This window comes from Brachyhypopomus gauderio, chromosome 5, assembly GCF_052324685.1.
Source record: "Brachyhypopomus gauderio isolate BG-103 chromosome 5, BGAUD_0.2, whole genome shotgun sequence".
In the NCBI taxonomy this organism is placed as follows: Eukaryota; Metazoa; Chordata; class Actinopteri; order Gymnotiformes; family Hypopomidae; genus Brachyhypopomus; species Brachyhypopomus gauderio.
Window position 1 is genome coordinate 16,061,354 of NC_135215.1, and position 18,823 is coordinate 16,080,176.

The 18,823-nt window shown below is 44.0% G+C and overlaps 1 protein-coding gene across 2 annotated transcripts; it reads right to left on the bottom strand.

The window, feature by feature from the left end:
• Nucleotides 1–1,494: 1,494 nt before the first annotated feature.
• LOC143514625 (uncharacterized) lies at nt 1,495–10,765 on the bottom strand. Of its 2 annotated transcripts, none has more exons than XM_077006042.1 (3): nt 10,544–10,765; nt 2,300–2,410; nt 1,495–2,007 (listed from the first exon to the last, which is right to left on the bottom strand). In XM_077006042.1, the coding sequence occupies exons 1-3, from the start codon at nt 10,593–10,595 to the stop codon at nt 1,793–1,795; spliced, it is 378 nt and encodes a 125-aa protein (XP_076862157.1). In that variant the 5' UTR covers nt 10,596–10,765; the 3' UTR covers nt 1,495–1,792. The 2 variants fall into 2 exon arrangements, with proteins under 2 accessions (XP_076862157.1, XP_076862158.1); XM_077006043.1 differs by lacking the exon at nt 10,544–10,765 and adding an exon at nt 9,106–9,487.
• Nucleotides 10,766–18,823: the final 8,058 nt, after the last annotated feature.

Consider the following 18,823-nt stretch of genomic DNA (forward strand, 5'->3'; position numbering starts at 1 on the left):
ACTCTAGTTTCATCTGGGTTCTGTTTCTGACCAAAGCTGGATGGAATCTCTTGGGTACCAGGCTGGTTTCTGTCCATGGTTGGATGGAAACTTTTATGTAGGAGATCACTCTCAACCTAGTGATTCTAGTTATTCATAAAATAAATGAGTGCTCTGGCCCCATATGCCAGTCTAAACCACACTACACTTCTCACTATCCACAGGGGAGTCTGGTGTACCTCCATGCTGAAGCATAACCCAACCAACCCTACAGTTGCCTCACGTTCATCCTCCCTGGAATACTAATTGTTTCCACCTGTCCCTGTCTATGAAGCCTCTGTTATTTCAGAGTGAGCCATGTGCTTCTACTGTTCCCTGACAGTCTTTTGGCTTTTTCTCAGTTTTGTTTATGGCTTTCCTCTGTTGACTTTGGTAGTTATTCCCTAACTAATAATTTTGTTATTCTCTGGATTTGTTTTGACTCTACAGTAATTGTTCATATAGCTTGAAAACCTTATTGTGTTGGTTTTGATCAGCAGGTAATGAATGAATCTTTCTATTCTTTCTTCTTTTTTTGTATGTGTTTCTGATATAAAGGAGACCGTAACTACAGCTCAGTGCTAAACATGAGTGTATCTTATTTACATTCCTTTTGTAAAGAAAATTCTTGAAAACCTTTTAAGGGCTGTATCACGGTACAGGCCCTGACCCCTCCTCCTGGGTGTTTACGTGTTTATGTTCGTCCGTGTATGGTCCTTCCGTGTGTGTGTGTGTGTGTTTTTTTTTGGCGTGCACATTCGTCTGTGTCGCTCGTGTTATTCGTCTCACCTGTCTCCCTGTCTCTTGTCTCGTTATCGTTATGTGCTGCACTCATGTCCTGTTATCGTCAGTGTATTTAAGTCAGGGGTGCCCACAGTTTTCAGCTTGCGAGCTACTTATAAGATGACCCAGTCAGAAAGATCTACCGGGGTGGCGGCGAACGTAATTTGTTGAGCGGGGGGGGTGGCGAACGTAATATGTTGAGCGGGGGGGGTGGCGAACGTAATTTGTTGAGCGGGGGGGAGGGAGGGAGGGGGGGGGGTGGCGAACGTAATTTGTTGAGGGGGGGGGGGGGGGGGTGGCGAACGTAATATGTTGAGTGGATTGCAGATTGGCTACCGTGAATGTCAATCAAAATACAACCGTCAGTGCAGATGTGCGATTCATCTACTACTATTTTATGTGACGCGATCTACGCACATTCCTTCGCGATCGACCGACACTTCCTTAATGGATCGACGTAATGAGCACCCCTGATTTAAGTGTTTGTGTTGTCTGTTTTCTTTGTCAGTCTTTGTTTTGACTTCATGTGTTTTGATTCCGTGTCACTGCTTGTTTAATGTTAATTGTATTTAAACCTTTCATGTTCAACTTCACTTTGAATATTATATTAGATCTGGAAGCTTTTTGTAGAGCATTATATTTCCATGTATTCATTCATGAACCGCACACGAAAAATCCTAAACTCTAATCCAATTAATATTTATTTTCTTTATTGAATAAAAGATTTCAATAATATTTAACAAGGTGAATTTGTTAGTATTTTACAAGGACTGAAGTATCATAACTCCAGAAGATAAGATATTCTAGTATATCAAGCATTAGACATTAGACTTTGTCTCTTGCTTTCACATGTGACTGTGTTTTTTCTGTGTTCCCCTGACACAATCCACCCAAATACAACAATATTTATTAACTAAACCTGCTTAAGCTGGTACTAAACTGAGCATTATGTCTCAAGAACTGAGACTGGGAAAGTGAGCTGCAGGTTCTTCTACATGTAACTCCACGCGGTTGCCAGCAGGGCAGCGCTGAGAGCTGCAGCGAGGGACAGCTGGACGCCATCAGCTCCGTTGCACAGGTCTGTGGAGCAGCAGGTCCGAGTGATGGTGTAGCCTGCACCAAGGACACTGCCCACGCTGTTGTTGCAGTTGGTGGAGGCAGTGCAGCCACTTGTGTACATACTTAAGACGCCTGTGACGTTGAACACTGAGAAATAGCAGAGAAGAAGCACTAAGTTCATCAGTGTTTGTCTTTGTTTGTGTAGTTAATTATGGTTGAAAGTGCTGCAGTTTTTGTAGATTAGTTGTTTGGTGTTTATCAATTACAATTTTTTTTTTATTAAGGTTACGATGAACCACAACATCAAGTAATGGATATCGCCAATGCTTATCCACTTATCCAGAGTGATTTAGAAGAATGCTTTAGTTTTCTTTATATGTAAAGGAATGGCTTCTGCAAGAATGTCCTGTGTGAATAGTGTGTGTACATTCTCTCTTACCTGCTGTTGCTGTGTAGCAGTTGTTGTTGTCACCAGTACAGGTCTGAGCGGAGCCCAGGAAACACTTTGAAATAATACCCACGGGACAAGTATTACACTTCAGACCTTGAGCTAAAGGAAACGAAAGAGAAGAACAGATATTAAATGTGATTGGGAGAATGTAAGGAAGGAAAACAGAGTGCGAGAGAAGGGGGAAGGTTTGGAGGAAGGAAAAAGAGAGAATGAGGAGAATGGAAAGGACAGAAATTTGGGATAGGTGCATTTTTCAGCATAAACGCCACTGAGTAGCGCACAGAACAGGAAGTGAAAATCAAAGATGAAATCAGGATGAATGTATCTTATAGTTCCATAGTGTCAATATTTGCCAAAATCACTCCATGTACCTTAGAAGAGACATTCTAAACTTCACTTCACACTGTTTGCACTCCTTAATGATTATTTGTTTAAAACAATGCTCATCTCAAAGGTTGGATGAGAACCCTTTCAGTCAGTCTCCAAAGGCCTTGTCCTTATGTGAAAAGGGAGCATTTACTTGCCACTGTTGCCTTTGAGGATTTCTATTGTTAAATAATTTTATCAAAATATATAGAGATATACTGTTGGTAAAAGTAAACAAAGAGCATATTTTTTTGAAGTTTTAAAACAAACCAAATTATTTGCGTAGAACAGACATTGTTATAATCAGTGACAATCAGAGATCAGTAAAGTTGATGCGGGCTGACGACAGGGGCGGACTGGGGAGAAAAAGTGGCCGGGAGTTCCTGACAGACTGGCCCAATATATATATATATATATATATATATATATCTGTATGTGTGTGTGTGTATATTGTCATATGCACAATATGGACAGTGTTTATTGTCATATGGACAATATTAATTTCAGCAATAATATGATTACAAGCAAATAGTCCATCATAAGACCACCAAACAAGTTGTTTTACGCAAAGTGCATCCTAAAGAACAACCTACAACTCTAACGTGGGTATTTTTTCCTCTTACCTATTTGTGGTGGTTAGTTTTAATCTAAGAATTTCAATAGCTTTAAAAAAAAAAAACTGTGTGCAGTGCTCTGTAACCTTTAAGACCACGTTCGTGTTAACCGTGTTAAGGTAATTTGTAAATGGTGCCTTAGACATTGCAGAGGCGACAGCAGTACATTTAAAATAACATGTTATCTACAATTTAAATCCAGCCCGGATTTTCTGGGACAAGTTGGTTTGTTTTTCTGATCTCTATATATATAGTGGGCCAGTCTGTCAGGAACTCCCGGGCCACTTTTTCTCCCCAGTCCGCCCCTGCTGTAGACTTATGTCTATGAATCTATAATGATTCTACTTAATACATTGTGTTGCACTGCAGATTTCTCTTTATTTTTGATCTAGAGTTTGGCCCTATACCATCTCTTTTATTGAGTGACCACATTGTACAAAGGGTACTATGCAAATAAATGTCTCGCCTTGCCTTTTTCCAACCTAGTGTCATTTATGAGAATTTATTTTGAAACCACCAATACTGCTTAATATAGCAGATCAGAGTGATCATAACATTGATGCAGAGTGAGTCTTTGATCTCTAATGAATATTTCACTCATGGATACTGTAATGCGTGAGGCTTGAGTTGAGAGTGACTGTCACGTAGGGCTATGCCCCCTCTCCTAGCTGTCACTCCGGTTTCCCTGTTCCCTCGTGTCTGTATTGTTCCTTGCCCATTAGTCCCGCCCTGCTTGTCTGTTGCCCTGGTTTCCCATTGTCTGCCACGCCCTTGTCATCAGTGTTTCCAGCTGTGTCTGTTTAAGTTCCGTGTATTTATAGTCCATGTGTCTCCAATGTCTGTATCGGTTATTTTGTACATTCCTGTTCGTTGTGATTGCCGCTGTTCGTGAGTTTGCTCTTTTGTGTTTTCCGTCATACATGTGTTTTGCCTGTCCTTCCCTAGTTAACCTGCCTTGTTTTCGTTCCCTGTTAGTATGCCTGTCTATATTTCGTGTTCGGACTGCCTGCTCAATATCACCCCCGCCTGCTATTTCGACTCTGTCTATGGAATTCCATTTAATAAATCTCGCTCTCCTCAGCGTTTGTGTCCACCTCCCTGCTCTGTCTCAAGCAGAACGCTACATAATAACCGATCCTACAAGGACACAGTGAGGGAGCGAAACTCTGGTGAGTTCAGTCGCTGTAACGAGTTGTTGGCTACTTCCGTGCAGTTTAACTCTCATGTGTTACAGCGCGAATGAGCCCGAGACACATGAGTATGGCGGCTCCGCCCCCGAGGACATCGGTATGGCGGCTCTGCCCCTGAGGACGTTGGTATGGCGGCTCCGATCCCCGAGGATGTCGGTATGGCGGCTCTGCCCCCCGAGGACGTCGGCATGGCGGCTCCGCCCCCTGAGGATGTCGGCTTGGTGGTCCCGCCCCCCGAGGACGTTGGCTTGGCGGTCCCGCCCCCCGAGGACGTTGGCTTGGCGGTCCCGCCCCCCAAGGACGTCTCCTCGCTTCAGCGGCCTGTTCCCGCGACCCGGAGGGGGTCATCCATGCCTCCTGTTCCCGCAACCCGGAAGGGGTCGTCGCCGGTTCCTGTTCCCGCGACCCGGAAGGGGTCGTCGCCGGTTCCTGTTCCCGCGACCCGGAAGGGGTCGTCGCCGGTTCCTGTTCCCGCGACCCAGGAAGGGGTCGTCGCCTGTTCCTGTTCCCGTGACCCAGAGGGGATCGTCGCCTGCTCCCGCTGCCCATCTGCCGGCCACGCCTGTTTCCCCGGAGCCTATGCTGCCCACGTGTGGGCTTGGACGCACTGTGCCTGCTGCTCATTTTGGTTGTTTGTCCCCTGAGCCCATGTTCCCCTTGGTCCTCTGTCCCGTTCCTGGTTTTGTGTTGGTCCCTGTTCCCGTGGTTGTGTCTGCCCGAGTCTCTGTGCCCGTTCCCGTGTCTGGTGGTGTCGTCTCTGTCCCTGTCCCCATGTTTGTTCCCAAAGTCGTGACCCACTTCATCCCTGTGTCCATGTCTATCGTCCATATTTACCTCTGTGTTTGCCTCTGCCCTGTTCCCTGGCCCTACTCCTGTGTCCGCTCCCGGTCCTGTCCCGTCCAGTCCTGCTCCTGTGCCTTGCCCTGGCCCTGTCCGTTCTCCCTTTGTCCCTTGTCATGTCGCGTCCACGCCCAGCTCCTGGCCTGCCTCCGCATCTCCTGTCCCTGCCCTGCCCCAGGTCCTGTTTTGCCCGGTCCTGTCCCTCCGGTCTGTCCTGCCCCGTGTCCGCTGTCCCTGTCCCTTGCCATGCGCCGTGGTTCCCTGTCCTGTCCTAGTCTGGTTCCCTGTCCTGTCTGCCCTTGCGTGCCCTGGAGTGGCACGCTTTGAGGGGGGATTCTGTCACGTAGGGCTTTACAGTGACTTTAAACATGCAATGTTTATTATCCAAAAAACACAGTAGCGATATAAAGTCCAACATGAGTCAACAAAGACTGACAAAAAACACATAAGTGCAGCACATAACGATCACTAGGCAAGAGACAGGTGCGACGAATAACATGAACGACACAGACAAACACACGCACACCAAGACACACACGGAGGTGACCACATATACATACAGTATATACAGACAAACACACACATGACGACACACACAGAGGTGACCATATGTACACAGCCCTGAGGGGCTGTTCCGTGATGGATACCAGTGTCAAAAACAACAGCAGGTTGGCGTGTGTTGTGTGCTGATGGATAACAACATGAGATGCTTGTGTCAGCTGATCTGGATTAAAACTAGAAACGCATCTTTTTTAATGAAACGTACAACTGAACATTGTGTGAAAACTGAAAAACTGAAAGAAAAAAAAGAAATAGAAATGCATCTTTTTTAAGGAAACGTACAACTGAAAATTGTGTGAAAACTGAAAAAAAGTGAAAAAAACACTTCAGAAATTATTTCAGTGTTCATGGACCTGAAGCTCCTGGTCCAGTCCAGATTCCTGTTGTCTTCCCACTCCCACTACAAGCCCAAACATGACTTCCCCCCCCTCCGCAGCTTTGTTGCTTTGTTCAGGCATGTTGGGTCAGGAAGCTTGGGAAGACCATAGTGCTGAGATACGAATGAAAGAGAAGGAGATAAAAAGTCTCTTCTGCAACATAAGTGCTAGATGTCTCTCCTTTGTCTCTCTCTGAAGCTGAGAGCCCCACCAACTGTTCCTATGGATTTGTTGTTGTTTACTGCTTTCACTGTTGCCAACAACACTTCCGTTCATTACACTTGATGAGGGAAAACAAGGTGGTTTCCCGTGTGAAAAGCATAAACAAAACAATGTCGGACATGTGCGGGAAACCATGCTGTAGTTGCAATCTTGCAACTCTAGGCCTGCAGAGGTGAAAGCTGACAGCAGGGATGACGGAACTTTCTAAGAAACCACCGTACTTGCTCTGCAACTCGAAAAACGTATTTGAACTTCTGCTAACTTACTGTTTGAGACACAGCCTGCATCATGGCCATTCTTATCTGTTCAGGACACAGTGGTGGCAGCCGCCCTAGTCATCTCCAGTTAGGGAGCATTCCTAAGATTACGCCTTCAAGACAGAGAATTCAATTGATACTATGTGCTGTTATTTACATGTTTGGTCTTGTTTTACTGCATTTTTGTGCATAGTGTTTTTTTGAAGTATGGGTGATTGGCCAGGAGGTGGGGTTGGGGTATGGGGTATCAAGGGCAGCTCAGGCTCTTGAATTTATTGCTTTCTTTTACTTAGCCTATAGTATGTCAAGTATTTATCAGACACCATTGAATAACTCAGTTCTTTAACATTGTAACATTGTAACAAAGCAGCACTGCTCCTAGGGTTTAAAAGTGAAGTGTGATACACATGGTGTGATACACATTGCCTGATTCATCCTGCCCCAATGTCAAACTGTCAGGTAGGATTCCCTATGTTTTTCTGATCATTTCCAACATCAAACACACACACACACGCACACACACACACACAGCAGCAACTCAGTGCATGTAGGTATGTACACATGGTCAAGTCGATTTAGCTTCGGAATGGGGAAGAAAAGTGATTTAAGTGACTTTAAATGTTTGAATGTGTAATGGATGGTGAAGCTAGATGTGTTGATCAAATTTTTTTCAGAAACTGCTGATCTACTGAGATTTTCACACACAACCATATCTAGGTTTTACAGGGAATGGTAAAATAAAATATCCAATTTTTGGTTAGCTGGCCAAAAATGGAATAATACCTGTTCTGTTGAGACTGTCTGCTGTGACATTTGGATGGTAGAGTTAGAATTCGGCATAAACAATTTGAAAGGATGAATCCATCTTGCCTTGTATCCATGGTTCAGGCTGATTGTCTAATTGTGTTTTATTGGCACACTTTGGGGCCCTTAATACCAGCTGAGCATCGTTTTAAATGCCACAACCTACCTGAGTATAGTTGCTGACCATGTCCAACCCTTTATGACCACAGTGTACCCATCTTCTGATGGCTACGTCTAGCAAAATAAACCATATCACAAAGCTCAGATAATCTCAAGCTGGTTTATTGAACTCGACAGTGAATTCACTGTATTCAAATAGCCTCCACAGTCACCAAATCTCAATCCAATAGAGCACACTTGGGATGTAGCAGATCAGGAGATCACATCATGAATCATCACCATCAAGTTAGTATGGGCTAAAATCTTTGTGGAAAGGTATGCCACAAAGAATTAAAGCAGCTCTGAAGGCAAAAGGAGGCCCAAACCAGTACAAGCAAGATATGTGTGTGTGTAACACCTGTATGTATGTATATATATATCTACACACTTATACTTTATATACTGTACTGTGCAAATGCCTTAGGCCACCAGATTTTTCAATGGTAAATGACCATTAGCCTATCTAATGGTCGTATCTAATTAATTCTTGGTCTCTTTCTTTGTGACCGCCCTTGAGCAATAGCAGAAGTCTGGCTTTCTTAAACTTTCCTGGACTGACTTTTGCACCAAACTATAAACAACATTTAATTTGAAGAACCTAAGAAAAAGGAAAACGTAAGTATGTGAACTATCCTACCAAACTAACTAACTAAATAATCCTAACAAGCTACCCTACCAAACAATCCCACAAAACTACCCTAAACAATCCTACCAAAGTACCATACTAAACAATTCTACTAAACTACCCTACTAAACAATCCTACCAAAGTACCGTACTAAACAATCCTACTAAACAATCCCTCTAATAGGGATTAGCGTTTCGTAGTTCTTTCTTTATTTTTTATGGTACATCGACAAATTAACAATTCAACTTCTCAAGTCTTCTAAATCGCCCTCACAACAGTAACGTAGGGGAGGAGAGGGGACCGCAAACGCCAATTACTCACAGTGCATCTTTATTACTCTTCTATGTAATGATTCATAGTTCATTCATAGTTCACAGGGAAAAGATGCGCTTAACAGAACTAAAATTCGACAAATATATCGAAAATGCTCTTTTGAGAGTGAACTATGACCAGTGACCATGTGAACTATGACCACAAATTGCCAATTGCCACCCCCAACAGAGCCCTTGCCACCCCACTGGAAATTGTAATTTTAAAATATAATTCTTAAGAGATCGGCAAAGATTTGCGAGGAAATTGTAATTTCCGACTGTCCCTGGACGCAGCCCGATGCTGTAGCAGCCTACGTGCGGCTCACTGATGCTGTTCATTGGTTAAGCTGATGCTGTTCATTGGTTAAGCTGACATGAATGAATGAATGAATGAATGTTAAATTTATATAGCGCCTTTCAAGATACCCAAGGTCGCTTTACAATTTTAACACAGTTACAAGTCTTACCCGTGGTTCCTGCTTGATCCGAAACACGCGGCATTACAGTACACCATTGAGGAGTTTTGCAGGTATTTACAATATTTTACCGCTGTATTATCTTACTAATGAAAGGTGGAACTTGTCATAAATTTCTTAAAAAAAAAAAAAAACGGTCGTGCACCGCTCCGTAGTGCTTCATTTATTATTTAAATTAGCCATGCTAGTGCTGATGTTTTAGACAGTGTAACGTGGCTCGCGCCACGGAGCGAGGAGACGGACACAATTGCTGAGATGAGCGAGATTTAATACGGGGAATACCAAAAGAAGAGTCGATAACACAGGCAGGGGTCATAACAGGCAAGCAATCCGAACAGGAACGAAAAACAGAAATGACAACAGAAACCAGGAGGACTCACGAACTAGGGATCAAACAGGCAGACAAAACGACGTACGAACCGACAAGGCACAGAGTAGACGACCAAACAGCATGAACAAAGCAAACCGACAGAGTAGACAAAATCACGGATACTGGACTGGGGAAATACTAGGACTTTATACATAGAGACTAACTAGGGACAGGTGATAACAATGACACTGGGACGTGGCAACAAACAAGCAGGGCGGGACAAACAGGCAGGGAACACGGACATGAGGGAACCCAGAGTGACAACTACGAGAGGGGGCGTTGCCCTACGTGACAGACAGATTATTTGAGCATATGTTTTAGTGCACACCCTGTAAATGTTTTATTAATTTTGCAAAGCTTTACTCCCAGCTATTGCTTGAAATGTGTGTGGTAAGTATATGTGAAAAAAAACCATTGTCGTTAGTTTTATGACTGAAATGTCATTATAAAACTTTTACTATTTAGAGCCAGTTTTATTTATTTATTTTTGAGAATTTGTTTTTAGTCATATTCTGGGTTCTGAGTTTACATTTACATGTAAAGCCTTGTTTGGTCATGACAAATCTTTGTTAAGTGTGTGTGAGAAAATATTTGTTTCCTTTCATTCATCATTTGTATATGGACCCCTCCGAAATACCCCTTTGGCCACCCCTTGAGAAAAAGTCTAGCTTAGCCACTGACTATGACAGTATTGTCTCTGTGAGATACATTCAAACTTTAATATACCAGAATGGCACGAATGGTAGGTATTGTATTCCTTGAGTTCATTTCAGTTAATCATTACACTCATAGATGACCAATAATAACAATTTCAAGCGGTTAAGCATTATTTTACAACTTTAACATCTAAATGGCTAGAAAACTATCAAAGTATGAGGGCAAATGTTTAAATCACAGCTAGCCTAATTAATTAATCTATTTTTAGGAACCTATACAAAATAATTAATTTAGCTGGAAAAAAGCAAGATATTATAAACCTTGCACCATTCTAACACTTATAATACATTATTTTAATTGGTGTGTGACTGTATCTCAGTGACATGAGAATTGAGATCTTACCTACAACAAAGTACGCTGAGATAGCCATGATAGCCACCAAAACACTCTTCATTCTGAGGGTTCTTTTTTTTCTGTAGAAAAATGAATTTGTTGTTGTTCATCCAAGATGAGTCCAAGAGGTCTACAAGCAGGGTAAAAATATCAGGGATAATTGACCCTACTTATATCCTCTAAGCAAGGGAGGCGGAGATGGAAAAGTGTTGGTTTTGTAAGAGGTGTGATTGTTTTAAGATGTCCTGGACATAGGTGAGTAGAGCTAGGCAAACCAGTGAGAGAAACCACCCAAACCTGTTATTTTTACACAGAAGCAGAAATGTATTGTTTGTGGAATGCTAAGAGATTCTTTATTGGAAAAATTGTCCATTTGTACTTTTTAACATCACCTGTCCAGGGACAGAAGAACAAAGTTACCCATTTGACTAAATATGGCAGATGCATGACCTAGTGATGATTAATGTATGATAAATTAATTAATAAAACAAATAAAAGCAAATAAAAACCATAATAGTGTATAATAAACCTGATGCTTCTATTCTTCTGGTTGAGGCATGGAGTCAGGGTTCACATAGCCGTCTCCATGGCTACGGCACAGAGTGCATGATGGAATATCATTCTTTTACAATGCACACCTGTCACCTGTACAGACGCAGAAAATATTTTTTTTATTTTTGAGACTGTTGAAGCCATTGGTGGTAGAGAACAAAATTATCTATACTTAAAATAATGTTTATTAAACTCTGTGGGTTAGTGTTACCTTCAGTCCAGGATTAGTATCATATATACCATGTGTGCGTGTACTGTTGTTCTAAGACAAAATATTGTATTGTGTATTTCACATGCCACACAAATGTTTTCAAATCTGTATGATTTATCATGATGCATATGAACAGCAGACATCAATTAAATGGCTTAAAAATCACTTCACAATCCAAGAAGTTATAAATGTAACTTATTCTCATTGTGTTTTGCTTTTTGTTAAACTTTATATCACCATTATTTGCTGCTACATACAAAAGAAACAGCTCTGGATAAAGGTTTAAAAACCATCTTTACTGAAGCACTTCCATTTAAGGTCTTTATATTCATTTTAATGATATCACTTTCCCTTTTATTTTAATCTTTTACCTTTGAGTTTCTGAGTTTCATGATTTCTGAGGAATAAGTGATGGCAGCTCATTGAAATGCCCCAAGCTTCTTATCTGACATTTCAAGAACTTCACTCATTGGCTAAGTTGCTATAGCACTACAAAGGTAGATCAGGGTAACCAGTATGTTGGTAGGTGGGTTACTGCTTATTTATTTGGTCTAGTAGAAGTGAACCTTTGGTAGAAGTTAAAACAAGCACAAATATGTAGAATTTTCATCTCTGGAATGTAGCAGCAGGAATGACACAGTAGGTGTAAAGACATAAGGATGTAATGACCGTGCTGACCTGCTGAGACCCCTGGGACAGGACTGTTAGACTGATCCAGGCATCATTCTGGATTATTAGTTATTAAAATGTTGCAAAGCCCCAGACGTTTGTAATCTGAATTAATATAAGAATTTAGTTTTATTGTTTAAAGTGTATTACATTACAGTTAGAAGATGACAGATGAGTACTGTCTCTGAGAGCTAAAAACAAGCTTATGTGAAAGCTAGACCTAATTGTATAGATAAGTAATAGTACCTTAAACTTAATTTGTCATGGTACAGCCCCTGATCACCCCCACTCCGGGCATGTGTATGTGTAGTTTGCATCTATTTTTGTCCATATATGTACTTCCTTTGGGTGTGGTTCAATGTGTGTGCGTTCATCCATCTAACCTGTGTCTCATCAATGTCATGCAGTACAATTGAAAGGCATATATATGTATGTCGATGTCGTGTCAAGTTGCTCGTCATTGTGAGTCTCCCTCACGTCGAGTCTTTGTCTGTTGTTTGTGCTCTATGTGATACTTGTGTGCTCTAACTGCGCAGCTAAACATAAGTGATAATTTGAATGTGTGCTCGTCTCGGCATCCTGCATTCCTCCCTCTCGTGACACAATTCTGTAACAAACTCGGAGCTGCTTTAAGAATCAGGGTGATATTTCATTCTTTTAGTTCTTGTAGAAAGAAATATGACAGCTAAAATCTGAATCAACTGCACTAGTTTAATGGTGTTTTAAGAAGAAAAATAAATAGACCATAACAGTAATCAATCCTGCTAGACATACAGTACATGCAACAATAAGTTTCTCAAGGTCTTATTTTACAAAAAATCTCAATGTTCTTGACATGATTGAATATTGTATATACAGTACTGACTGCATTGCTTAAATCTGAGATTAGATTCCATTAGAGCACCTAATTTACAAGTTCTTTGATTTAAGGGTGTCACGTTGAGGACCCCGGCCCCTCCCTTTTGGGCGTGTGTTTACGTAGTCTACGTGCATCGTCTGCGTCTGTGGATATTCCGTGGTGATGGCTATGTCATGTGATAATCCGTCTCACCTGTGAATCGTCTCGTAATCACATGGGATTAATGTGGTTTGTCTATTTAATGTGCGCTCGCGCAGTGTCCTGTGCTCGTCGTTGTCTAAAGTCTACACGTTGTGTGTGTGCTTGCTATATGTTATTCGTGCGCTGTTGCGCAATATCTGTAAGAATAAAGTGACGTCAGTGGAAACTAAGGATTCAGTGTCTCATCCTTCGCCACAGCCCCAGCGTCACAGAACGACGAGCCGTTCGAGACACCAACCCAGAATGCCAGGCTACAAGGGGAAGCCGAAGAAGGGCAAGAAGCCCAGTAAGCGGCATCACCGCTCTTCGTCTTCTCCCCCACGCCACGAAGCTCCGCCGACTCGGACGCAGCTCATGGAGGACCCGGAGTGCTCCTACCTGCTCTGCGCGGCTCGGGAGACCACTATTCCCGAGCTGAAGGAGGAGTACTACCGGACTGCGGTCCGAGTGTGGCGAGAGCGGCACCCCGCACCTTCCCGGGAGGGCTCGCCCATAAGAGTGAGCGTCCCAGAGTTCTACCAGGCATCGCCACCAGAGGGCGAGCTTGTAGAGGAGGAGGACCCCCCGACGCAGGAGCAGCTGGAGCAGGATCCTGTCTGCGCGTTCCAGCTTGCCGCAGCACGGAGTACGCAGGACCCCGAGTTGGCCAAGGAGCTCCGCGAGGGGGTGGTGCGGATTTGGCGTGAGCGCCAGCGACGCCCCCATCCAGCACGCGCCCTCTCGCCTCTGAGGGTGGACTCCTGCGTCTTCGGTGCTACGGAGTCCACCCCAGAGAGCGAATTCGGGGAAGGGGACTCCGAGGAGGAGTCAGAGGAGGAGGAGGAGGATTACCCTCCATCCATCTACTCCGCTCCCACCGTGGACTATGTTGGGGAGGGGGAGGAGGAAGAGGAGTACCCTCCCTCCGTCTACACCGACACCACCATAGACTACGGCGAAGAGGAGGAGGAGTCAGAGGAGGAGGACTACCTCCCTCCGCCTGTGGGTCTCTCTCCCAAGGGCCAGGAGGAGGAGCGGGACCATTACCCTCCGTTGGAGGACGACAGGTCCACAGTGGAGTACGGAGCAGAGGACTATTCCCCGTCTGTGGGCTCGGGAACACCCGAGAGCGACTCTTACACGGAGGACGAGGAGGAGAGCCTTCCCTCCTCCGTGAGAACCGTTAAAGGGAGGAGGACTCCTGGAGAGACCGCGTCCTCCAGTCCTTCCGGGGCCAGCCCCATGGACTATTCCCGGGGTGAGAGTCCGGCTAAGTCCATGGAAGGGGTCCTGGAGGGTGAGGAGGAGCTGATGGACTACGAGGAGGAGCTTCCTCACGCTGCACCTGGCACGTCCTACAGCCGCGCTGCACCCGGCACGTCCGCCCGCCGCGCTGCACCCGGCGGAGAGTTCGCAGCGAAGGCAGGAGGGGGATTGCCCAACACAGCGCCAGCAGCACCGGAGCTCTCTCCCCTACTCGCTCTTCTCCTGGCGCGAAGCCTGGCGCCTATGTTACATGTGTGTGTTCCTGTGTTTGTCAGTCTTCCCCTTTGTGTACCTAACCCGTTTTTCCCTCTTGTGCCACTTAGTGTAAACGTGCCTGTGTGTGTGTTTGTGAATGTGCCGTTTAATGTGTTTAACGTCTTTTCCCCCGTCTTCCCAGGGAGGGTGTGCTAGGTGATTCGTGATGGACGCTTCGCCAAGGGCAGTCACCTCCCAGACGCAGGACTGAGCGCGTCGGATCCGCCCATCGTCGTGGGTTCGGGGCACTCGGTCCTGTTGGCACCCCGGGACGGGTAGTGCCCTTGGAGGGGGCGTCTGTCACATTGAGGACCCCGGCCCCTCCCTTTTGGGCGTGTGTTTACGTAGTCTACGTGCATCGTCTGCGTCTGTGGATATTCCGTGGTGATGGCTATGTCATGTGATAATCCGTCTCACCTGTGAATCGTCTCGTAATCACATGGGGTTAATGTGGTTTGTCTATTTAATGTGCGCTCGCGCAGTGTCCTGTGCTCGTTGTTGTCTAAAGTCTACACGTTGTGTGTGTGCTTGCTATATGTTATTCGTGCGCTGTTGCGCAATATCTGTAAGAATAAAGTGACGTCAGTGGAAACTAAGGATTCAGTGTCTCATCCTTCGCCACAGCCCCAGCGTCACAAAGGGCTTAAGATATGCAGCAAATCTGTGTCTCTCATTCTTGTTTCCAAATAAAATAGCCATAAATGTTATCTCTGTTCAACTGGAGTAATGTTTGGCACATCCTCCAACAGGTTCAAAGGACTCAAATAGGCATTTGATGGGATCATAGATGTTTAGGGAAAGAGTCAAATAAATCGAGCACCATCTACATAGCTGTGGTAAGATATTCCAAAGTGCTGTAGGATCTGCCCAATGGGGGAGGATATATAGACATAATATAAGTGGCCGTAGCACAAACATCATCAATTACATTTCACAGAGCATCTTCAGGTCTAGACTGATGCAGTCATGCTATATGAAGTAGTGGCGCAGGAACTCATTCATGCCCACTGCCGTCAGACACTTTACCTAAAGCACCTTGTGGCAGGTAAGATTTTTTGGCTGTGGTGTGCAGGTCAGGACACGGCAGTTATTATCTGATCTTTTTTATTGGCTACTTTTGACTGTCACTTTATTTACAGCTGCTTTTATTTACAACATAGAATAGAATAATCAAGGATAAGGACACTGGTACAATGGACAGTTTATGTTACATCAATTTAACTTGTCCATTTTGGGTCCTTAAGAGTCAAAGCTATGAGGCCAGTGTTGCCAGCCCCTTCCCCTACACGTGGCCTACAGGAGCACTATATAAATGTCCATCTTCAATCATCCTGCATCTCCTGCATTAACCATGTACACCTAGTTTCTCCCTTTCATTGTCTAGTCAGTGTTATCCTGTCGTAGTTCTGTTCTATCTGTACTGCATGGGTGTGTGATGCTTTTTAGAGACACCTAATCCACTGTTTTTGTTGTATGCGCAATAAGCTGCCACATTACTGGGAACTGGAGTGAAACCAGTAAAACCAGTTGCCAGAGTGCAAATTCTGTTGTAAGCCTCAAGCCGTGGGGCTACCAGTGGGGGCCTGAGAGAGGACGTTGATGTTTAGAGTGGGCCATTTCATCATGAACAAAACATCGTAGACACCGGTTCTACAGGCTGGGTGTGGCAGTGATGTCGAGCAATTGTACACCGCTATGACCCTGCAAGCTCTTCATCTCATCACCACACTTGCACCGAAGTCCTGAATGTCAGCTGTGAGCGACCAATAATCACCTTCTGTCAGCTCACTGTATTCACAGACTGACTCCAGTGTTTGTGTGTTTATAATCCAACACACCTGACAGACTACAGCTGATGAATGACTCGTGTGTATGATCTGTGCCTTGGCAATAGACAATGGCTCAAAAAGAAACCACTTCCCCCCCAACAGTACCTATTCCATCCGTTCTCTAAATAGCACAACAAAACTACTTTCCGTGTATCAAAATATAATGTTAGCAAATATAAAGTCTAGCACAGTGCCTGTTTCTACAGACATGACTTTTCACCTTTCTCAAGGACAGTTCTCCTCTAGTTTAGATTTGCACTGTTCCAGTTGTGAGTTTGGGGTTTCCACAAAAAAGAGAGAGAGACAGAGAGTTACAGATAAACTTTATTAACCAATTCACAATCTACAAGCACAGAAACAAATTTGAATGAAACAAATCATCATAGAAAATCACCAAAAACCATACCCCCATTTTTACAGCACACAAAACACTGTTGCAGCCTCAAATATTTTCAGAATAAAATGAACATCTAACTCTATTTGACTCTTCAGGTCTTTTGAGTCCAGTGACAGTGGTGATGTCAGTCTGGCCCTTACCAAATGCTTCCTACTGATCCACACCACCATCCTATATTGCCCCCAAAAATGAAGGTGCTGACCTTGTGGTTTCTTCTGCTGTGTATAATTAAACCCACAAGTGAAATGCTATTGTAAAAACAGGAAACTGAAAAATAATAGTTAAAAAAACTAAACAAAGATGTCAGCCTGGGGGGATTCCAGGAAGCAATGAAAAACTATTTAAAGCATGACACAATACAGGAACGCAGGACTCATAGTCAGGTATAACTGATGCAGAGCCAAATCACCACGAGGGCCTGGTTAACGGTGGTTTGTAGAATGCTACAGGCTGGGTTAAAAACGTCCCACAGTTTTTGCACCAGGGGTGTATCGACCCTGCCGTTTAGTTTACCTCTAAGTATCGTACCAGACACCTCTTCCTTGGCCATGTTCTCAACACTTGAAAGCTGAGAAAATTGACTTTCCCAATACCCAAGGTCCGGTGACAGTGGCAGCAAAGGGAATGTGTCATTGCCAAAACCAGCACTAGACTGTGATTGAGGTTAGATTTAAGAAGAATGTGTTCTTCCTCTGTCGGAGCTTGTCTCCATTTGCCCAGAAGTTGTGATATAAAACACACAGACCTTACATTCAGGTGGTTACTTTGTCCACATCACCCAACTCAAGACCCACTAGGGTTACCAAATCTCCTAGAATTCTATCCATGGAAAAGTACAACATGTTATTGATACCCAAGTCTAGCCACTAGTGATGTCCAGGTGAGCTACTTCACACACAGGTTCCTTCAGGAGACAGCACCTAGGAGACTGACCTCTCCCACTGCTGAATCTTGAACAGAGTAAGAACTTTAAATCAGTCCAACGTAGAAGAGTGACAAACACTGTAAAGCTGATCTTTTAATGTGCATTAGGAACAATGACAAGTCCTTGTCCCAACCTCCAAATCTGTGAGCACCACACAGACCCAACCTTTGTGGGACAGTTGAGGCTGTGTCCAGTTTGTTACAGATCAAGACCCAACCTTTGTGGGACAGTTGAGGCTGTGTCCTGGTTGTTACAGATCAAGATCCAACCTTTGTGGGACAGTTGAGGCTGTCTCCAGGTTGTTACAGATCAAGATCCAACCTTTGTGGGACAGTTGAGGCTGTCTCCAGGTTGTTACAGATCAAGATCCAACCTTTGTGGGACAGTTGACGCTGTGTCCTGGTTGTTACAGATCAAGATCCGACCTTTGTGGGACAGTTTAGCCTGTGTCTAGTTCCATCTATCAAGTCTGCCTTTCTCTAAGAATCCATTCCAGTTTTTCTCTTCAGTTTGTCTTATCCCCCCAGAAGACTCCTAAATGTTTTCAGTCCTCCAAAACACAGCTGAAGCCCAGTGGTAAAACAGGGTTTTCCAAGGCTTTGCTTTTGTTCCAAATCACATCATCAGCATAGCAGGCAATAGCATCACTAAATGGTAAAAACCAGATGGTAAGAGGGGTTCTGTAGTTAAGTATAACATTACAGAGCACAACCCTGATCTTGGCTACAAAATGAGGGCTGAAACAAGAGGGATGGAGGGAGGGAGAGAGGGAGCTTAATTTGTGTTATGATTGGATTTATGTATCAAGTGTCATTTTTGGAGATACATTTTTTGTGTGTCTGGTTTAGCTAAGTAGCGTTTCCTTATCGTTTATTTAGCAGAAACGCATATGTTCTGAGCTCTTAAAGTGATGTTCATGAGCAGCTTCATTCCCAGTCATATGGAGAGCCTTCCACCTAGACCCCACTGTCTAGTGACACGTCTGCAATCCACTTCTCTAGAGATCTATTTTAGTTCCTGTTGCTCATTACCCTGTTTAAATACCTACCTGTCCTTTCCTTTTCCTCATTGTGATGTAACCTTGTGCCTAAATAAGTGGTTTCTCTGTTCTGTTTGCCCTCTGGTCTTGACTTTGCTTGTTCTCTG